Genomic DNA, 23,128 nt, shown 5'->3' with positions numbered 1-23,128 from the left:
ATATAAGATGTGAACATTATTTTTAATATATTGGCTTTATTTGTGACTGGTTGTTTATTTCCTTCATTGATAAAGAACGCCCTTTTTGGTAAAGTTAGGAGTACATACAACGGTACGGAACCCTTCGTGCGCGAGTCCGACTCGCACTTGCCCGGTTTTTTTCTACTTGCATTCATTTTTCAACAATTTTTTGCCCGCCGAAATATACCCTATATTTGACAACTCGCTGAAAATTCCCAAGTCAAGTTGTGCACATGTTTAGTATATAGTTTTGTCACAAATATAATCTATTTTCTACTAAAAATAGCAGGGTGGCCATAAGTAGGTATTTTAAATTTTTCTACATTAACGAATTTGTTTAAAATTGTCGTTTTGGGCAAAGTTTCCCCTGGAGGTAAAGTTGGCTATAATGACGGTAACCTTAACACCTATATGTAGGTACATTATAGAGACAGAAGAGGCAGTCTCGCGCACCTGGCGGTTTGTCAAAAAGTCAAGTTAGCACCACAGTCGTAGTTCCATAAACATTTCATCAAAATTAAACACTAATCTCAAAGAAGAAAGATAAAACCATACTTAAAGTGAATAAATTAAAAGCTGTTAAAAGATACGTTCGTAATGGTATTCCACTTGTCCAGTTTCTTTGTCCTATGTGTATTTGCATCTCACATTTTGCTTAGTGAGAGAGTGAGACGCAGTGCACATTGGATCAAGAAATTCGTGGAATACCATCCTTAGCTTTTACCTCCCAGACAGCTTATTTTCAAAGGGTGTAAGTGAGTTAGTTTTTCTATCGATTATAGACCTTTTCTGTACGGTTATTCCCACATCTTACCGCGAATCGCCTGAGACTGTCCAATGTAATACGACCTGTGGTTACAACATCGGTGTAGCGTGAGCTAAAAATCTGTTATACTGGTCAGTTTGAAGCCAGAGTGGGGTGAATGTGACTAATATCAGTGCTGGCTGGCTGGGTAGCGGAGGGCGCATGCGCGAAGACTTTGACACCAGCGATGTCGTTTTAATAGCATACAGAACACAAGCGAATCCAGAAGCTGGGTATCCAATAGACACATAATGAATGTTGAGTTTGTATATAAAATGCGAAATGAGAAAACTAACGTAGCTCTAAGAAAGAAAAGCGGGGCGACAACGCGGACCCCTATTTAATTCTAGAGGGCCTTTTTTTTGTTGTCTATTTTTTTAAGTGGTGAGTCCTCGCTTCCAGTACGGGCGGCCCACAACTCTTATAGAGTTAAACCAAGAAAAGTCCGCAATGACTCCGACAGCTGGTACTCATCTGGCCCTCGCCTCTGTGCTTGCCTTGACTGGCCGGTCAGCATGAAGTCGCAAGAGCGGAAACTATGAGCCAGGTTAGAAACTACTGTAAACCAGCCCATTATCCAGTCCAAGCCCACGCCTGAGATCCTCACAGTGACAAAAAGCGAGCTAAGGATCTGAAGGCCGTGCTACGCTGGTTACCAGATCTGACGCACGCGCTCTCCACCAATCGGAACACAGCGCCCCCAGCATCTTTTGTCAGTCCACCGGAAACCTCCCCGCAAGCCTGTGCCGTGGCTTTCCGTACCAGTAACAAAACTTCATCTTCATTTCATATCCGAGGTATGTAGTAACCTTACCTTATCATTAAAAAAAAAACACCGTACTTGTATACGTATAATTTAATCTTGAATGGGAAAGGATGGGATTTAATGTGGATTAATTGCTTAAGCTATTTTTTGCATAAGTGCGGGGCTATTCAGTCATTATGTCTTTAATGAAGTGTACCGAACCGGCTGCTGTAGAAAATCTCAGGAGCAAGGATTTAACAAGTGTAATCTTAAATAAATCTGATCAATATAAAGACACACACACGTTCATTACGTATAAGGTCTAAAATTTTAATTTATTTTCCTATTTGAGTGGTTGTATCAAATAGTTTTTTCACCACCCTCTAGGAAAGGCTAAGAGAGCAGAATCCCTTGAAAACAGGGAGCAAAGTTGCATTTTATACTCTACCTTAGGTATGCAAATTTTAAGTCGTATCTTTTCGTTAGCAGGTACTCACACTATAGGAGTTTAAGTTAAGCTCTGATTTTGAATGATAAATATTTATAGTCATTAATTTGGAAACATTTTATTTACAATGTTTTACAATAAGTTCATGAGAATATTTAAAACTGTGGAAATCAGACTGCAATCCTCAGAACAAACACTTTCAAAATAGGGAAAATAAATGTATTGTAACAATAAAACTAAAATGTTTTTTAACGGTTAGTTACCATTTGTTTTAATTTACAAAGTTTTAACAATTAAAAAATCCACCGTTATTATTTTATTTATTTGGTGTTATTGTAACAACCATAACATTTGAAAATCTTGTTTTTATGCATTGCTAAAAACTTGGCTAACGATGTAATAAACATGCCAAGCCGACTGGGCCGATTCAGATTTTGTTATGGTTTAGGACTGGTTTTGATACGACCTCAATGTCCGTCTTGGGATTTGCTCGAATCTCACCCACGTCACAGATAAATAATTATACTAGGTACAGAAGACAGATATGACCGGTGGCTTATGGCTAGCCACCAAAATTGGTGTGGGACGGATGTACTTGTAGCTACCTGTTGCAAAGCGAAGAAATCGCGGAGTGAGCCACGCCTGCCCATGTCTTTCACTTCATTTTTCATCCACCTATTAGCTTTTGAGCGATCTTCGAGTTCGTATCAAAACAAGATCAAAACTGTAACAAGTGGGTAAATCAGAATCGGGCACAGGGACATTGTCGTTGCCTGAAAGTTAGTTAATAAAGGATATTGCATTAGTTAAAACTTTTACAAATAAAAACTTTGTCGAATAATCTACTGTGTAACCGCTGTAAACTGTTAATAGTTTATTATCCAGCATTGTGTTAGTATGAATTGGTTTCATTCTGATACTAGTCTTAAACTTTTATATAGTCTGTAATTTATTTTTCACATCGCCTATTCGGAAAAGGACTTTTTCTTCCCTGATAGAAGGGTTCAAAGTGGAACTTTTCTTATCAGCTAGGAGGGATCAAAGTGGCACTTTTCTGTTCTAGTAAAATATTTTTTTGCATAAGTATTTAGCTTATTTAATAATAATATTTTGAAGTAATAGTTTTCTCATAGGTGATTTGAAAAGCAGTATGTGTCACATGGTAGCAAAATAATTTCCACCTTGGGCGTTAACACTTGAATCCCACACTACGCTCAGGATTTTAGTTTAGAATCACTCGCTAATCTCTGGATTTTATTATACAATCCTTCGCTTCATTCAATATGCGTTCTCGCAGTAAATATGTAATTTTGCTCCCTAGTGACACAATCTACTATTTGTGTAGAGTGCGAGCGGGCGTGACACGCCTGCTCCGGCGCGACGAGCCGAGCAAACATATTCTCCGCGGTCAACAACTTCTTCGCTGATTCGCCGCTGGTGAATCAGCTCAAGGGCATCATGGTGAGTCCCTGTAGTTCCATGGTGAGTCCCTGTAGTTGTGCACAGCGTGCGAGCGTGGCTCCTGCTCCGACGAGCCGAGCAAACATGTTCTCCGCGGTCAACAACTTCTTCGCTGATTCGCCGCTGGTGAATCAGCTCAAGGGCATCATGGTGAGTCCCTGTAGTTCCATGGTGAGTCCCTGTAGTTGTTCACAGCGTGCGAGCGTGGCTCCTGCTCCGACGACCCGAGCAAACATATTCTCCGCGGTCAACAACTTCTTCGCTGATTCGCCGCTGGTGAATCAGCTCAAGGGCATCATGGTGAGACCCTATGTAGTTATACTCAAGCCAACGTTGTCAGTACAAAAAAGAGCAAAATTCATTTTTTTATGAGAGGTTGATCCTTTGCGGCTATATTTTTAAAATTTTCCGCTTTTTTCAACTGACAAATCTGGCATACCAGAGAATAGTTCCATGGTAAGTCCCTGTAGTTGTGCACAGAGTGCGTGGCTCCTACTCCAAGCAAACAATTATTCTCCGCAGTCAACAACTTCTTCGCTGATTCGCCGCTGATGAATCAGCTCAAGGGCATCATGGTGAGTCCCTGTAGTTCCATGGTGAGTCCCTGTAGTTGTGCACAGCGTGCGAGCGTGGCTCCTGCTCCGACGAGCCGAGCAAACATATTCTCCGCGGTCAACAACTTCTTCGCTGATTCGCCGCTGGTGAATCAGCTCAAGGGCATCATGGTGAGTCCCTGTAGTTCCATGGTGAGTCCCTGTAGTTGTGCACAGCGTGCGAGCGTGGCTCCTGCTCCGACGAGCCGAGCAAACATGTTCTCCGCGGTCAACAACTTCTTCGCTGATTCGCCGCTGGTGAATGAGCTCAAGGGCATCATGGTGAGTCCCTGTAGTTCCATGGTGAGTCCCTGTAGTTGTTCACAGCGTGCGAGCGTGGCTCCTGCTCCGACGACCCGAGCAAACATATTCTCCGCGGTCAACAACTTCTTCGCTGATTCGCCGCTGGTGAATCAGCTCAAGGGCATCATGGTGAGACCCTATGTAGTTATACTCAAGCCAACGTTGTCAGTACAAAAAAGACCAAAATTCATTTTTTTATGAGTGGTTGATCCTTTGCAGCTATATTTTTAAAATTTTCCGCTTTTTTCAACTGACAAATCTGGCATACCAGAGAATAGTTCCATGGTGAGTCCCTGTAGTTGTGCACAGAGTGCGTGGCTCCTACTCCAAGCAAACAATTATTCTCCGCAGTCAACAACTTCTTCGCTGATTCGCCGCTGATGAATCAGCTCAAGGGCATCATGGTGAGTCCCTGTAGTTCCATGGTGAGTCCCTGTAGTTGTGCACAACGTGCGAGCGTGGCTCCTGCTCCGACGAGCCGAGCAAACATATTCTCCGCGGTCAACAACTTCTTCGCTGATTCGCCGCTGGTGAATCAGCTCAAGGGCATTATGGTGAGTCCCTGTAGTTCCATGGTGAGTCCCTGTAGTTGTGCACAGAGTGCGAGCGTGGCTCCTGCTCCGACGAGCCGAGCAAACATATGGCTCCTGCTTCAAGCAAACATAGCCTAATACAGCCGCCACCAGATATATTGCAGCGGCCGAGGTGCTCAAAAATATCTGAACACGCACTCTAACGTCTTGACAATAGAGGCGAGTTCAGATATTTGTGAGCGCCTTGGCCGCTTCGATATATCTGATGGCGACTGTACCTATAGTGGTAGACATATTTAATTACACAAACGGGTCTACCGCAATATAATTTCATTGTCTTTCCGTGACCACAGCTGGTGCATCTCAGCTGAAACGTCGGAATGAAAGGTAAAAACAATGAAATTATATCGCGGTAGACCCGTTTGTGTAATTAAATATGTGTACAAAACGCGAGAGTTTAAAGTGTTCTATAGTGGTAGGTTATACCGGTATCCCAAATGTTTGAAAGAAATTTTGAATTCCATTGTCACCCAGTTACAAATTTCCCAGTTTCTAAACAACATTATTTCTTTTCTCGACTAGATAATAGATATACATAACTGATTATGAATCACCGTTAAAACTACCCTTGACCTGTGAACTAATAACAGGAAAACATGCCACACGATTTGATCGAATATCGAATTCCATCGAGCAAATAATTGGCTTCGTTCGCAGTCCATGGCTGGGTCAATTGGATCGGTAGCAACACAGTGAGGGCACAATGACAGTAAGCTATCTTTTAATTTTTAACAAGCAGAAACGTCTGCGAACGATGCCATTAAGCTTAGAATAAATTCATGATAGATGGAAGAGCGCTGGAGTATCGATCCAGAGGCCGCGAGTTCAAGTCTCAGCCAAGACAGTCATTTTAACCACTTTTAAATTTATAGTATAAAGCTATCTTTAAAAAATTAGGAATACATGTTCGATGTTCAAGCCTCATCATAGATGGTCCAAGAACTTGCATGCTTCTCTCATTCTTCAAGATTTTGAAGACAGTTCCTTCTAGAATCATAGTTCTGTTGTTAGCTCGTTCGTTAACAATTCTCTATCAAATTAATTGTGTTCACGTCGTCTTCTGCGCGTGGCACGTGTTTTTAATGTCACCTATTAGAATTTGTGTCAAATTACTTTAGAATTCGCTTTGGGTTATTTAGTAAAATAAAATGTAGGTGGTCTCATACAATATACTTTTCTGTATCAAGCCCATTCTTAGACAATGTTCCAGACATGTGCTGATGTTAGGCAGTCAAATCACTTGATCTCACTTTACCGTGAGTAACACTGTTTGAAGATGGGCTACTCTTTTGTAATGTACTCTGTTAAGAAAACAAGATCGGGATAGCGAATGACCTACATTTCTGTGTGGTCTGCTCTCCACATTGCTTACTGACCGGTCAGTCTAGTCCAGTTGTCTCTTTGTGTGCATAAAATAGTTATAGAGTAAGTACGGTCTGTTAGTGTTAGTCTACTGTAAATCAGCATAATATATTAGAGTTGGACCATGAAAAGTCTGCAACGATTTTGATAGCACACGCAGTGCAACTGTTATTTATAAGTACTTATGCATTACGTCATAATTTCATATAAGTTTGACGTTTAAAATAACACAAATTACAATCAGCCATATCAGCATACTAAAAATAATAATTTTTAAATTTCGTATATGTGGAGCAGTTTCTGGAGCAAAGTAGTCACATTTTATGGTAAAAATAACAAAGGATCCAAATGAGAGGAAAAACTTAACAAGCCTTGTTTTTTAGACGAGACAGACGAGCAGTGGCGGCGAGCCGGGACCACCGGACGACGCCTCTCGCCCCGCCAGTCGGGGCCCTCCTTCCGTAGCTCTGAGCCACTCTGAGAGGTAAGGTGTAAGTTAAGGAGGTACTTTCAGAGCAGTGGCGGCGGTGTGCCGGCACCACCGGACGAGCCTTCTCGCCCCGCCAGCCGGGGCCCTCCGTCCGTAGCCCTGAGCCACTCTGAGAGGTATGGTATACGTTAAACCTGGGAATAAACAAGTAGTTTGACTGGTTGAGCCCTCTCGCCCAGATAGCATTCCGTAGCATTGATTCCATCGGTCTGAGTGGAGTGACTACCAAGGTCATACTTTACCTACAACTCACAAACACTGCCTGAATAGAGCGTTTCTTTTATTTTTTGCCATTTTATATATTGTGACCTTTTTTGCCACTTTTGTGTTATTTCTACTTAGAATCACGAGCTCTTTCGATCCTAATGGGAAAAAAAATATCTCAGAGTTTTTTTTCTATTGTGTTACCATTTCCCCATACAATTTGTATGGCGGTAACAAAAAGGAAAGTTTGAAAAATGTATGGAAATTTTAGGACACTTTTTTTCTCCTATAAGGATGAAAAGGGCTCGCGATCCTGACTAGAAATAACACAAAAGTGGCAAAAAAGGTCACAATATATATAAAATGGGAAAAAATAAAAGAAACGCTCAATAATGGAACGTACCTACTACGCGTAGCAAGTATGGGAACACAAAACGTCGACAATAATCCCATAGCGCATTCACGTGAAGGCTACGTGCGAACCGTAGCTATCTACGGTGCTACGGCGTAGCAGGCTGTATTCTCATTTGCTTGCTAAACATAGAGGCGTATTCTCATTTTAATAACAGATTACGAATTGGATTTGTTATGTATGTCGTTGTTGTTGTGTCAATGACAAAAGTGACGTTTCTAGTTGAAGAAATGTCACTTAAGACTGACAGATCATACCCATAACTAATGCAAATCTAATTCATACAGTTATAAAAATCAGAATACGGCGCCTGACAGTGGAGTCGAATGGTATAAATATAATAAATAGACTGTACGGACGACTGTAGGTACACTGGTTTTAGTGACTCGTCCGACGCTCGCTGAGTGATTGGAATTTTCCCGTTCTTGCTACGAGCTACGACGCTTGCGGTATTTGCTGAATTCCTGTATTTATCCATATGTAAAAATACGCACGCAATATTGCACGCAAAATGAATCTAAATAGATTCAAGAACCCTCTCATTTTTTTAACGATTCAATTCAAAAGGATCGATAACCCGATAAGCAATTCACTGAATGCTGCCAGCGATTGAGTTGAGTAAGCAAAATTCTGATAATAAATCTATTGAGGTTTTGATACCTATGACCCCGTTAACACATTCAGGGCCAAGAACCCGACTGTCGGGTACACTGTTCGTAGCGACTACGCGCTACATACGGCGAAACCGTGGCTACGCGCTACGAGCGTAACCCGTAGCACTTGGTGGCAATGAATGGTTTAACAATGTTGTAGTTCATTGATAATATAGGGTTGGCAAAAATACGTCCCTAAGTTTGTCTTTATTACAATGATATTATATGTGACGTCCCACTGGTAAAGGTACCTTATGGCGGTTGGCGCTTACGCTATTATTAACGCCGCTCCAATACTATTGCGGTGCTATGCGACGTAAGCGCCAGCCGCCATAAGGTACCTTTTTTCGTGGAACGTTACATTTAATATCATTGTAATAAAGACAAACTTAGGGTACGTATTTTTCCAAACCCTTATTATCAATGAACTACAACATTGTTAACACATTCATTGCCACTAAGTGCTACGGGTTACGCTCGTAGCGAGTAGCCACGGTTTCGCCGTATGTATACATATCGGAAAAAATATGAATACATATCGGAAGATTAGCCGTACACAGAGTACAAAAAACAATACTTTGAACATCATCGGTTGAGTCATTTTTGAGTTTTCTTTAAAAAACCCTTAATAAAAGGTCGTAAGTGCCGCGTAAACGCGCGACTTGCAGTTATATAGAACATCGATAGAATTGAAGTACCATATTTTTAAAGTAAATACCTTCTTATTTAAAACAAAATTGTTAACTATGCATTATCACAATTTGCCTCTCACTAATAATTACCTTTTTTTCCTAAATTAAGCGTCCTATGTGCTTTTTATTTTATTTTATAGATATTGTTGATACACGTTAGCACTCTTCAATAATAGACAATTTTGTTCTTAAATCTCACTTTTTAACCGACTTCAATTTCATAGAAGGAGGAGGATCTGTATTCGGTTGTGGCTATATTTTTTTTTATTTTTTTTTTCTATGTACGTTCACCGATTACTCCGACATCCGTAGTCCGATTTGAGTAACTCTTTTTTTGTTTGAAAGGAGCTACCTCCGAGTTGGTCCCATTTTAATTTGGTTCTGTTCTGATGATGGGATCCATGAGGAATTGAGGGAACTCCTCAATTTTTAAAGGCACATGCATGTGTTTTGGGCGTTTTCTTAAGCAACTCGAGCATTTTCTCCCCAAAACCACCAATTTGATGAAGTAGACCTGATGATGATGATTATTTTGATGATAATGATGATGATTTCTTTAAATGTAAGTATGTTCAGCGATTACTCCGGTACCTACTGTGATCCGATTTGAGTAATTCTTTTTTTGTTTGGAAGAAGTTACCTCCAAGGTGTTTCCGTATTATTTTTGGTTCTGGTCTGATGATGGAATCCATGAGGAATTGAGGGAACTCCTCAATTTTTAAAGGCACGTGTTAAGTGATTTCGGGGTTTTAGTAGTAGTAGTAGTAGTAATCACTTTATTGTACACAACACAGGTTTACAAAAATAAATTACAGTAATGGAAGTACAAAGGCGAACTTATCCCTATAAGGGATCTCTTCCAGCTAACCTTCGATTAGATGAGAGGAAAACTCCAGTCAGGTCAGATAGACAAACTTACGGGATGTACAGTAATATTTAGAAAAAGTAAACTAACTTATTGTCAACTCATAAAATACATAAATAATATTATAGAATAAAAATACATAAAATACATACTAGCATACATACATACAATACAATAAAGTAACTCGGTTTTCTAAAGTAACTCGAGCATTTGCTTCCGAAAACCACCAATTTGATGTACTGCAACTGTAGCCTTACCACGAGTTTGACATTGACATATTCGCTAAACGTCTTATGCATCTAAATGTAACTTTTTATGCATCTCGCTCACACTAAGGTTAGTACGAGCGAGATGCATAGGAAGTAAGTTACATGCACACATGCTAGCGAATATATCAATGTCAAACTTGTGGTAAGCTGGTAAGGCTACTGATCGGGGGTTAGGGTTAGGAGTTAAGGGGTCAGGGATTAAGGGGTCGGGGAATGGCGGTTGCAGGGTTGCTGGTTCAGGATCGAGGGGTTCCTGGATCAGGGGTTGATGTGCTGTGAGGTTGAGTGATCGGGGGGCTGAGGGATTGGGTCAGTGGCGGGGCGGGCGGATGGGTTTAGTTGACAGGAATTATAATTTCCCAGACGGACTCGAGAAAATTCCTGGTTCAGGGTCGAGGGGTTCCTGGATCAGGGGTTGATGCGCTGTGAGGTTGAGTGATCGGGGCGTTGAGGGATTGGGTCAGTGGCGGGGCGGAGGATGGATTTAGTGTAGTAGTGACAGGAATTATAATTTCCCAGACGGGCTCGAGAAAATTCCTGATTACATATTTATTAAAGTAATAGGTACACGAATTTAGTGTTAAACATGATCTTGTTTTTCATTCATGCGTCGCGCTCTTAAAAATGCGTTAAAACTAAAAATGGAAAAATAAAAACATTTTACAAAAAAAAGCAAACCGACTTCAAAAAGGATGAAATAAAATATTATCCTTTTTGAAGTCTATGTGTTACCAACTGATATGTTTGAAGTCGGTGCCAAGCCAAGTAGTAACAATACCAGTCAAAAATAATCAGCGTTATGGCTATAAATCCCATTAGAACTGTACTAATAACTATTACAAATGTGTAAGTAATTCTGTCTGCCTCTTTGTCGCCTTTTCATAGCTAAACAACTGAACCGCTTTAGGTGAAATTTGGCAAGAAGGTAAATTTCTTGAATCGTCCTCTGGATAAGGGACGGGAAATTACTCAATCCCAATCTCACACTTGCGTGCTTTAGACGGTTCGAGCATTAGTAAGAAATGCTCTTTAAAAAATACGACGGAAAAAAAATGCATTGGATTTCCACTAATGTGCCGACAAACATGGTACAGACTGCGCCAAGAAGATTTGATCGTGTGTTCTGAGGTGTGTTCTTAGATACAATCGACGTCAAAGATATGTTTACACTTTTGCACCTTACTCCTTTGTAATAAGGCGAAAAGTGTAAAAATATTTTTAACGTCGACTGTACCTACAGAAAGTACGTTCATTGTCGTCGTGTAAGGCAATCCAACGTAGGTACAAGTACATCCTTATCGAATCGCACCAAAATCATGGTATGCTTCAAAATTTGGCTTGGCACCGACTTCAAACATATCAGTTGGTAACGCATTCGTCATTCATCAAGTCGGTTTGCTTTTTTTTGTAAAAAGTTTTTTTGAATATTTTATAAGCAATCGTTTTTACCCACCTGAATGAGTAAATACGGGTATTTATCGGGTGCTTTGAGTAAATACCGAGTAAATACTCAGTATTTACTCACCCCTACCCATCTCTAGTCCTGATACATAGGTACACCGATAGTCTTTGAAAATGTCAAAAAAACATGTAGACATTTCTCAATTCCCTCTTTATGTTCTTGTGTCATAAGACTCATAAAAAACAAATAAACAATTATTTGTTTACAAAAAAAAAGGTAAATATTACATGTGTTAGTGTAAAATGTTGTTTCACCTTTTCTAACTATTTTGAGCCTAATGCAAATATTACAAAGTTTAATAGGATCGTTGCTTACCTTATTATAATTCTATTATTTTTTTTCCTAGGTATTTCTCTTTCAAAAATAATTTATTTACAAACAAGATATATACATTGGTATTACTTGGTATTACTAAAAGAAATTAAAAACTAGTTTAAATAGGCCCTTGGGGCATTGTACCAAGGATGCTGGCGGCATTTCCTCGCTGTATCGCAATGCTGACCAGACGCTTCGTGATTTCTGCGAACAACTTATGCGCGCTGGGACCCCATGGACCTAGAGTTTCAACTCCAAATGGTACAAAATGGTACTCTCTACCGCGGCTCTTATATTTGTTACGTTCTATTATATTCTAAAATACTAAAATCTAAAACCTAAACATACTGTTAAATTATTAGATACTTATACCGAAAATTAAGAGTTATTTTTCCAAATCCGGGAATTAAATTAAAATACCCGTTTGTGTTCCAGTTTCAACGAAATCCCAAAAGGGGTCGTGTGAATCAAGCGCCCTGTAGCGAGAACCGCGTCAAAAACGAGAATGATTTATTGTACGCAGTTTATCGCGTGATTATTTAAACTATTTAGGAAAGCAAACAATTACTTCCTTAATTCATCAAATGATTACTTTCACTTGTTTCGAGGCTAAAATAGTTTTTTATACAATCGTGATATATATAATAGAGAGTTTTTCAGTCGAGTACCGAGTTTAGGCAACGAAGCTTGCGGAGTTGCCTAAGTAAGGTACGAGATTGAAAAGTTTGATTATATCACTATTGTATACAATACTTTTTCTACGAGTCAACAAAAATAATACTTTAAACTAGTAGAATCATACAAACAAACCAAACCAAAAGTATACAGCTAAGATACGCGAGCAGCCGCGATACCTTCATACTAGTACGCGCCCCGGCGGCCGCGTTGGTCAACGACACCTTCTCGTAACTCATGAGGCCCTGGTACTTGCTCCGCGCTAAATTAAATTTTTAGACAGTTGGTTTCTCGATTTTGGCCGCCGTAGCCTAATATGGAGACTAACAAGCAACACTAAGTGGTTTTCGTAGTCTATGGATGTTGCTATATTAAGGGTGTCACATGCGCACTTCTGACATATGAACCAATTGTTTATACTATACAACCTTAAATAAATAATTAATTTGTTTCGTCCTCTTGATCGCGGCGAGCTGTGATTGGTCCATTTCATTATAGTTGACTAAACTGTATCGAAATAAAATTGCAGACTTCTTATACGTTTTTCCAGTAATCTATAGGTATCGGGCCCAATCGCTTAACAAAAGATGGAACAAAATCGACGATCTCCTTTGCAGGGAGCATGTACATGTCGGAGGCTCCGGGCCTTCGACTTTCGCATTCAGACATTTGTACTATAATTGTTCTGTGTTTGAACACTAACCTCCCGGAACTCGGCCTTCGGCCGTGCGTTTCAAAAAGCTACTGGGGGATGCTTCGTGCCTTCGGCCCTACGCGTAGCTCGGCCTTTGGCTTTCGCAAATTTCGGGCGATTGTAATTTTTTGCCTTTTTTCTTAAATAACTTCTAAACTATTTCATATAAAATTATAAAAAATATATATTTGAGATCCTCAAAATAAGCCCTTTCATTTAATATGTAACACGGTATGGTTATCAAAACTTTGTTTTTTAATTTTCTCATATTCCCCCTAAAAGAGCCCCCTATGCTTAAAATTCATTTGTTTTTATTACATGTCCGTCTTTGGGTCATAGACTTCCATATATGTATCAAATTTCAACTTAATTGGTCCAGTAGTTTTGGAGCAAATAGGCTGTGACAGACGGACAGACAGACACACGAGTGATCCCTATAAGGGTTCCGTTTTTTTCCTTTTGAGTTACGGAACCCTAAAAACACTTAAAAAACAATTATTAATTAATTAGCGATTATAAAAAACATTATATAAAAAAACATACGAGCATAGCACTTATGACATTGGCGAAGTCATCATTTTGATGTAGGTAACCCATTTTTATAAAAAAGAACTTCAAGTATCAACATAAAAATCCATCACAAATCACTTATCCAATAAAATACACAAGCTCTATAAAAAGACGAGTAAACAATAAACATTAATAGCGTCCTTAGCAGAGATTTGTAATAAAATTCCCTATAAATTCTCGATGGCCCGCGCAAATCGATACAAATCCCTCTAGAGTACATACAGCAATAAACGACGTAAATGGCGTGAAATTCAATGGAGTTACGCCTCTTTGTCAGAGCCCATAAAGCTCACTTTACAGCATCTTTACAGTAGTAAGTTGAGTAGGTAGACCTAGCGATCGACTTCTTGACTTTTACAATTAATCACGGGTGTTTACCGTGTTAGTTACGCTACGAAGCCTTTTCGTATTTTGCATCATACCAAAAGGTACATTCGAATACACGAAAATTATGTCATTTTGCTATAATTTCGATTATGGTTAGTGTAGTGGGGTTGGCAGTTGGCACACACAAAAAGCAAAATGTAGACATCAAAATTTAAGTTTGGATTTGCCTCCGTAAAACCCTTTATATAATACTATCTTCAACATGCAGCGCTCGCTACAACACAGAGCCATACATTTTTGTTTTGCTTTGAATAATTAATTATAGCAAATTAATCCACCAATCGAGTCAGTTTGTCATCAATGGGATTGCAACTGTGTCAAAATTAGGTCAATTTGCAGAGTTAGAATGTTTTTAGTTTGCCCGTGACCTCGACTCACTCCCACACACTGGCAAAACAAGAACTTTTTTCCACGGCCGTTTTCTCGCCCTTTTCACGAGACCCCGCTAAATTATTCACAAGAGCTAAAATATCGGCTCACTTTCTGACCTTTTTCTCTGGGATATAAATGTACCTACTTATGCTAAATTTTGTTGAGGAGTTATCGACATTAGCTGATCCCGATGGCCTCTCACTCCCGTTCGTTGTTTTAGTACCTACCTACCTTCTTACATTAATACTATTTTAATACATATTTTTTCAGAATTGACTGAATTGTTTGCTTTTTATGAATTTAGGTAACCATCATGTTCATGCCATAATGTTCATATCAGACCACTTGGCTTGACTTGCCCTTTTTTTTAAACAAATGAATAGTTGAAATTTACTCGTTTTAAATAATGGATACCATGTTTTCAGTGTGATCAGTAAATGTTAAAGCTCATTTAGATGCGAACTCGCATGCGATTTTAGTTACATTGGACTATTGAGGTTACAAGTTAGATCCAATTTAGCTGACTGATCAAGTGATCAAATACAGTATTTTTTTAGATTATAAGATTTTTATTGTGTAATGTGTATGTGATAGTTTGTAAGTTTAATATAGTTTCTATAGATCTTAGTTGCCTGAAAGTATGACCTATGTGATGATGCGAGTTGTCGCACCGTCTAAATGTGCCCGTAAGGTATTAAAGTGTAGGTAGTGAATGTTAAATAATTAAATATTGCGGTACCTTGGCTGTTAGCGAGGTACATTCATCTCTCAGCTGTATAACTTCTGTTATAAAGCCTACGGCTTTAACGGAGGCGGCTTAAGCGGACTTTTCAGTTTTCTACGCTCTTTCACATTACTCCAATATGACATCGGTTTCGGTACCAATTAACAATAAAAAGTCGCTGTCGATAATTAGATGATGATGTGATTATGTCGATGACGGGAGGATGATTGGCATTGAGAATGACTCACGCTAGACCGGGCTGGGGCCGGGCCGGAGCTTCCGGCGTTTCGTTTTCTATGGAAAGTACCACGTGATCACCGATTAGCCGTCACAGAAAATGACATGTTGGACGCCTCGGCAGGGCCCGGCTCGGTCTAGCGTGAGTCATGTCATAACATAAAATATTCACGTGATAAAATAAACGTCACTTTTTAACGTCGCGTGACAATTGCGTCCATCTTAAGGTAACATTCCATTTCTGACCGCAGCTGCACTACTGCTCCGACACGTCGATGTTATTGTCAATTTCCATAGTAAAATGAATGACAAGACAATGATTGACAGTAACGTCGTAACAGTAGTGCAGCTGTCGTTGGAAATGGACTGCCATCTTGAGCCGTGCAGATGGCTTATTATGGTCGCACTTATCGCATATGATGATATGACAAAAACATACCTACACATACTTATTTAATATACAAGCAAGCAAGTAGGTACCTACAATAAAACAGCTTTTAAACCTGTGTGCTTAAATTGCTTAACGCAGTGCAAAAGCAACGAATAAAAAACAGTTGTATTTAATTCTAAATAATTCGGGAGTTGGGTCTCATTCGTTCATGCTGAAAAGGGCCTCTGGATAAACAAAAGAGGTGCTATTCCCAACGCTTACCAAGCGTGTTAGGTGATGCGTATTTTCATACATCCCATATTATACGTCAGTGCGGATACAAAATAACAGCTGCAATGGATCTAAGGGTCATATATTTGGGGGTTTTCAGAAAAGAGTATACAATTTTTTTTAAATAATCTTCTTTTGGGTTATTTCGATCCATAATCAATTAATCACGGATTAGAAAAAAGTGTGCACAGTTTTCCATATAACATTTATAGGGCAGTTTTGTGACCGTTCATACCTAATGTATGTGAAAATGCTTTACAAACTTTACAAAATATTGTCTGAGTATTGTCAAAATGATAATGAGCAGAAATAATTACGTAAGTACCCAAGATGTTAGTTTTTCGAATTAAAAAAAATCAGAATATGTATATTTATTTCAAGAAATTAGCATTCAGTGCACAGAGAAGCACAGTGATCCCCACACTAGGCTCGGTGTGCCTGTAACGTGGGAATCTTAGAGTGCATGTTATCGAATTATTTCTCAATAAAGTTACATGGTTCACTTTTTTATAAATAGTAATTTACACTGGTTCCGTGTAAGGTCTGGGAATAACACGGTCAAAAGGTTACCCTTCCTTATTGTGTTACGAACGAATTTCAAACATTTACACACACATGCGAAGGATTTCATTTCTGTCAAGATTCGGGCCCTCCCTCGGGCACCCTTAGTTTTGGATTATGTTGACGGGAAAATATTGCAAAAGATTTTATTGAGCTACTTTAACGGACCAAATTATAAGAAATCAATTAAAGCCTCATTGCCACCTAGTCCTAATAATTTTGCGGAATAAGATGACGTGTTTAGGGTGGTATTTTTTTCCTTAAAAACATCTTATTGTAAGCTTATAAAGGGTTAAATGACTTAATCCAAATAGTCTGAATATCTTTTAGAGTTTACTACTAGTAATCACCAGCGTCCACCAGGTAGGGAACCAAAGACATTTTTTTTCGTACTTAAGTAGGTATCAACCGCAAATTGCCTCAACATTACCTAGGCGATGTTTAGCACGGTAAAGATATAGTTTGTAGATGTTTAGCTTCTCACTAAAATTCTTCCCCGTCAAAGCATTTCTAGCGTCTAACTTTGGCCCAAATAGTTTGGGTTTTAACTACGCGTGAATTCCCTAAAGCCTGTTTAGGTAAGGAAGACGCATATTATCTAACCCACTACTTATGACTAAACCATGATTAGGCCAAGGCCTACGCCATTTATTACATTTTCATTTTTATCTAAGACTAACCTTTTAGGGCGTCCGCTAGCTGGCGCGGTGGCACGAAGTGGGTTTGCGGGTCAACGAAAAATAGTAAGAGTAACGCCAATTGACGCGGACGCGTGTGCAATGGATTCTACCTAAGATGCGACTTTACCCGCGTGCATGCGCCCGCTCCGTGCATCCGCGCCAGCTAGCGGACGCCCTAAAAGGTTAGTCTTAGAAGATAAAAATTAAAATGAAATAAATGGCGTCAGCGTATAGGCCTTGGCCTATTCATGGTTTAGTCATGGGTAGTGATTTAGATAATATGCGTCGTCAGCGTGCTCAATAGCGGATGCCCTAAAAGGTTAGAAGATAAAAATGACCCGGATAACCCCCTTCACTTCTTAGTTCTTTTAACCCATCTCTCTCTCATTTCAACGTTCTCTTTCATCACTTCAATCATCCGTACGTTTATAACCTCTGTTATTGTTGCAGCCAGCTGTCTCAGCGATCAGTATCGCCTGTACGCGTCCAACGGCAGGTGACGTTCCTCAAACCTGCCGCCGATACCAATCTCGACAGGAAGGCGTCTATCGTGGATGAGACCAGTGGCATTACAAGGACCCAGATGAAAGGTACGTGAGACGGTCATGTGTTAAATTGGGAGCTCACTATAATGAGAAGAAACAACCGAAATTTACACAAACTAGACTTGCCTTTTTCCTCACTAAACCTTGTCACATCTAGCCCGCATTTTATGTGTATCAAAATTTATAATCACCTTCCGAATTCTCTGAAAAACGTAGAAAATCACAAATTATTCCATAACAAGTTAAAAATCTTCCTTATTAATAAGTGCTTTTATAGTGTGAAAGAATACTTTAGCGAAAAATATGATTAAAATGATCTCATAATATGTAACGATAATTGAAAATGTTTAAAATTGTTATGCTAGTTTTAAGTATTAAGTTAGGTAACTGTATTCTAGGTATATGTTGCTGTGTCCTTACAGGGCGTCACTTAAACTAACCCAATAATTGTTGTGTTTGTGATATGCAATAAATGATTCTATTATATTCTATTTTATTCTATACCCCGACGATGCGCGAGAGCGATTTGTGGAAAAGAGCGAGCATAGTAAATCGTAGATAGCACTTGGGAAACAAGACAACAAGGACCCACGAGTATTTAACTAAGGACCTACAGCCGCTTAAAGTAAGCCACCGCCGGTAAGAATGCACTGCGGCAAGACAAACACTTGTAGGGAAACCTCAGAATACTGTTTCTCTTGCCCCGAGCAAAATATCTCTCTTCTCTTATCCCACATGACCTTATACCAAATCTTTCAAAAGCATCATTACTAATCCGATATCGTTTTTGTGACAATAATTTCATTCTAAACGAGTCTCTCCTTTTCTTCCGAACCTTTAAAAAAAAAGAGCATATAGTTTTTGAGTTCTGGGAAGAACTTTTCAGGAAAGCTACGTCGGTTTTTGTGTCATTCAGTGCATGAGTCCCAGCACCGTAGCATCGTCAGTAAATATACAATTGTAAATTTTCTAGAATTCCGCGAGGCGTTCCGTCTGTTCGACAAAGATGGCGACGGCACCATCACCAAGGAGGAGCTGGGCCGGGTCATGCGCAGCCTGGGACAGTTCGCGCGTGTCGAAGAGCTTCAGGATATGTTGCAAGAAGTGGATAGCGATGGTGAGCTAGTCCATTTAATATTGCAAACTAGCCAAGGACTGCGGCGGCACCATTACCAAGGAGGAGCACGACCGGGGTTTTTTTTTCAGTGCTCCTCCAACATGATCGGTGACTTTGCCTAGCTAGTTTTTCATTCATACCAGTTCTCGCTTTTATACCTCTTGTGGGATTCCCAGCTAACTTATTTATTTCGCTTGCTCGGCCGGGTGCTACTTGAAAAAGTTTGCGCGCTTCGTGGAACGTCAGATATCTAGTCTATTTTATGATACACAATGATCAATCAGCGATAGAAATATTGGTGCGTAATATAAGGACAAATGAGTCAATCGCTGTTTCAATCAACTAACACTCATTACATTTCCAGGTGACGGCAACGTAAGCTTTGAGGAGTTCGTCAGCATCCTCTCCAAGTCCATGTCCGTGGGCAGCGGCGCCAGCTCCGCCGAGCAGGAGGAGCGCGAGCTTCGCGACGCCTTCCGTGTGTTCGACAAGCATAATCGAGGGTACATCTGCGCGTCTGATCTGCGAGCGGTGCTGCAGTGTCTTGGGGAAGACCTTTCTGAGGAGGAGAGTAAGTGAAGTCTAATCTTAGCACTTGTTAGCACTGGTCCATATAGCTGCGCGACGCTTTCCGTGTGTTCGACAAGCATAATCGCGGGTACATCCTGGGCTTCGGATCTGCGGGCTGTGCTGAGGAGAAGTAAGTATACTCCTCCTACTTATTATCCTTGACTCTTCACTCCTATCGACGGTTATACGAACAACGAAAGTAACCAAGTCAAGGACTTATCCGAGGGAATAATGTCAGACAGTCTTTGTAACTCGATATTATGTCAAGAACTGTTGTCATCAATACGCATTTTGACAATTTATTAGTTTAGATAGCTGCTAAACTATAAGTACTATAACACTTTAAACTCCCGCGTTTTGTACCTCCATTGACATTTTGCTGGGACGCCAGTCTTTCCGTTACCACAGCTGGTGCAACTCAGCTGAAACGTCGGAATTTGAGGTAAAAACGATGAAATCATATCGCAGTAGACCCGTTCGTGTAATTAAATAGCTGCTATACTAATTATTAATTTCCTTGTGAAGCTGTTGTGCAGTTGTTGCGAATGCTTTTGAATAATACCTACTTATGTTTCACTTAATTTCAGTTGAAGACATGATAAAAGAAGTGGATTCAGACGGAGATGGCCGCATCGATTTTCTAGGTAAGGCTTATGATTTTAAGATATAGAATACGGTTTACCTAATACCTATACCTACATAGCCCACGCAAAACGAACTCAACCGATGGTCGTCACCAACAGGTGTCGTCGTTTACGGCATTTATTTCACGTATCTAAACAATAATTAATGAATTTGAGATTTCTCTTTTAAATTTCTGAAACGAATTTAAGTAGTTAATATTTAAATTACTGTAGTTGTACCGGTCTATTCCTTAAAAGTTTGCCGACCTTTGGGTGGTACCCATCTGTCCAATGTCATTGCGTCTCATTCTCTCATTAAGCAAAATGTGAGACAAAATACACATTGGACAGGTTACACATTGTGTTTCAGAATTCGTCCGAGCGCTTGGCGAGCCAGAGGACGCATGTGACGAAGAGGACGAAGATGACGTCATTGACACCGAGATCGCGCTGCCGAGGCCTGTCGCTGCCAATTAAATCGATCAACTAAACCAACTTACTGGACAGTCACCATCGGAGCCGCCAGGGTGCTCACAAATATCTGAACAAAGGTCTTATCAAGATGTTAGGTAGCGGACAGATTGGCCATTGGTCTATTATACAGTCATCGCAGTCGATGTAGGCTGTAGACTACCTCCTCAAAATACCATCTTTAGTCGCAGCAACTATCATCTGCAAAGATACTGTGGCCAATGATGATGATGAGGTCGCGGACTGGACGCACTTATTGGTTTAAAGAAGATTTGATATCTTATCGGACGGATCGGATAGTCGTATCGGACTCAAGATGTATATTGTCTAATAGTCCGTGTTCTGTTCTGACAGGGCAGGGCAGAAACTAAGTTGCCACAATATTCGCGGGAACGTTGCAGACAAGAAATTTAATAATCGGATGGAAAGTTGATCGCTAAAATTACCTTAACTTTCGGAACTTTCACGTACAATTTACATAATTCAACAAAAAAAATAATGATCTCTTTCACACTAGTGATTTTCGAGTGTGCAGGGTAGACGAAGAGCTGCAAAAGTGCATAGACATATTAAGAATGAAATTCGTTAATATTAGTGGCCATGCAATTTTGCAGCTCTGTGTACATTATATGTTTCCTGTTTCCTTAGTTTACATAAATGAGCTCTTTAATTTATGCAAACTAAGAGTTTTTAACTGGTGTTTAGTTAAATTCCATTTAGGTATTACCACAGAATAAACAATAGTACTAGGTACAGAAGATTCACTCTCTAACAAAACGCGTCTGTTACTATTAGGACAGATATGACCGCTAGGTGGCGACAGCGCCACGCGCGGCTTATGGCTAGCCACCAAAATTGGTGTGGGACGGATGTACTTGTAGCTACCTGTTGCAAAGCGACGAAATCGCGGAGTGAGCCGCGCCTGGTATTACTACGACAGCTACCTACCAACAATAGGTACCTACCTGCGCGCTAACTCGCGGCTAGCTAGTGCCGCTTTCGTGCAAAGTTTTGTCCCATCACGCTCGAATTTTCTGATAAAAATATCCTTGGGTATTAATAATAAATTTATAATCTTTGCCTATTTACAATAAATACATCAAATTTACGGTTTTAAATATCGCGCGTGTGAATAGCTTAAATTCGTGATATATATTACATTCTCCATCCTGTATTAAATAATGTAATCAAGAGTGAGATAGCTTGTAACAAGCATGGATATGAACATTGTAGTATTACTAACATATCTTATATAGGTAATCGTATGTACGAGTATATATCTTCGAGGAGAAGTGGCCTGAAATATAAGATAATTATACGTACAGTAGGTACATACATTTGCAATTCGCTTGTCCTCGAAATTTTTTGAACAATTCGGGTTTCCTTAATACCTACTAATAATACATATCTTAACAGGGATTAATCTACTTTCAAAATAACTCGTATTTTTAAAGAACTCGATTTATGAATTATATCTTAGACACCAACAGCCGAGAGGGCCTACCCAAGATGTCAATCGTTTGCGCCGTAGCGAACGAAACTGTAATATCTCTCTATCACTCTTCCTAGAAGCGCACCAGAGATATTAACGTTTCGTTCGCTACGGCTACAGATGTCTAATACCCAAACTATTGATTAGGTACAACTTAGCTCTTTACACCGGTCTGATACGATCCGTGAGAGTTGATTTCAGGTAAAGGGGTGATACGTGAGTATAAGGGGTGTATAAGTGTATAAGGGGTGATTTTAAATTGCCCCTGCCTGTCATAAAACGCACAGGCACAGTGCTCGCTATACCTAAAGATACCTTGAGATATAGGTAAATCATAAATCCAGTTATTTTCATAACCAGGTTGTAAAAGTATAAATCAAAATATACAATACAAATATACTAGATTCAGTCAGCAGTAGAAAGAAGTTGCTTATTCTCTTAACAATGAAGTGGCGTCAAGATTATTTTGAACACCTGATCCGCTTAGCAACTTCTGCTGCTGACTGTACTATTACGATTTGTAAAACGATTGAAAATATTCAATTTTAATATCGATGTTGTGACTTACGGTAAATATTGACCAATAAAAATATAACAACTAAACAATTTGTATCATTCCAGTTCCAATTTTTGTACCTACGCTATTATATAATATGGCTGGATTCATGTAGGTTGTACATATTTTCGTAAAAATAAAAAGCTCATTTTTTGCCAAGCTAGACGATCGTAGGTCATGGTTTCCCGGTAGGTAGGTGTGTAGCGAATTGCGCTGTAGCCTCCTAAGGCCCAGCCCCAGACTGAGCATAGTCGCGCTACCCCCTCTGCCACACATACGGTAATTTTACTCCATGTTCGAGTCGAAAGTGTCTTTGTGTGACGTCCGTGTCTTTGAACGGACCAATCACGGCACGGGTCTTCGCTCACCTCGTCCCGCGCACCCCCGCATTTTTGGCATCATCGGTTGCATGAAACAATTGCTCTAAACTCGGTCTAGAGGATTCCTAGTCTATGGCCCAGCCATACAAATGAAAAATCCAGAATTTGTTACTGAAATTT

General features: G+C 39.8%; 1 protein-coding gene across 4 annotated transcripts; it reads left to right on the top strand.

Moving 5' to 3' along the window:
- Positions 1–1,544: 1,544 nt before the first annotated feature.
- LOC134799761 (neo-calmodulin) lies at positions 1,545–22,678 on the top strand. Of its 4 annotated transcripts, XM_063772172.1 has the most exons (8): positions 1,545–1,623; positions 3,365–3,480; positions 6,715–6,815; positions 17,705–17,844; positions 18,773–18,916; positions 19,281–19,487; positions 20,074–20,130; positions 20,480–22,678. In XM_063772172.1, the coding sequence occupies exons 2-8, from the start codon at positions 3,478–3,480 to the stop codon at positions 20,584–20,586; spliced, it is 759 nt and encodes a 252-aa protein (XP_063628242.1). In that variant the 5' UTR covers positions 1,545–1,623; positions 3,365–3,477; the 3' UTR covers positions 20,587–22,678. The 4 variants fall into 4 exon arrangements, with proteins under 4 accessions (XP_063628242.1, XP_063628241.1, XP_063628244.1 ...); XM_063772171.1 differs by lacking the exons at positions 1,545–1,623; positions 3,365–3,480; positions 6,715–6,815 and adding exons at positions 4,429–4,517; positions 6,846–6,937; XM_063772174.1 differs by lacking the exons at positions 1,545–1,623; positions 3,365–3,480 and adding an exon at positions 4,430–4,505.
- Positions 22,679–23,128: the final 450 nt, after the last annotated feature.

This window comes from Cydia splendana, chromosome 19, assembly GCF_910591565.1.
Source record: "Cydia splendana chromosome 19, ilCydSple1.2, whole genome shotgun sequence".
NCBI lineage: Eukaryota > Metazoa > Arthropoda > Insecta > Lepidoptera > Tortricidae > Cydia > Cydia splendana.
Note: the sequence above shows the minus strand (reverse complement) of the source record. Positions and strands in the feature narration are given on the sequence as shown.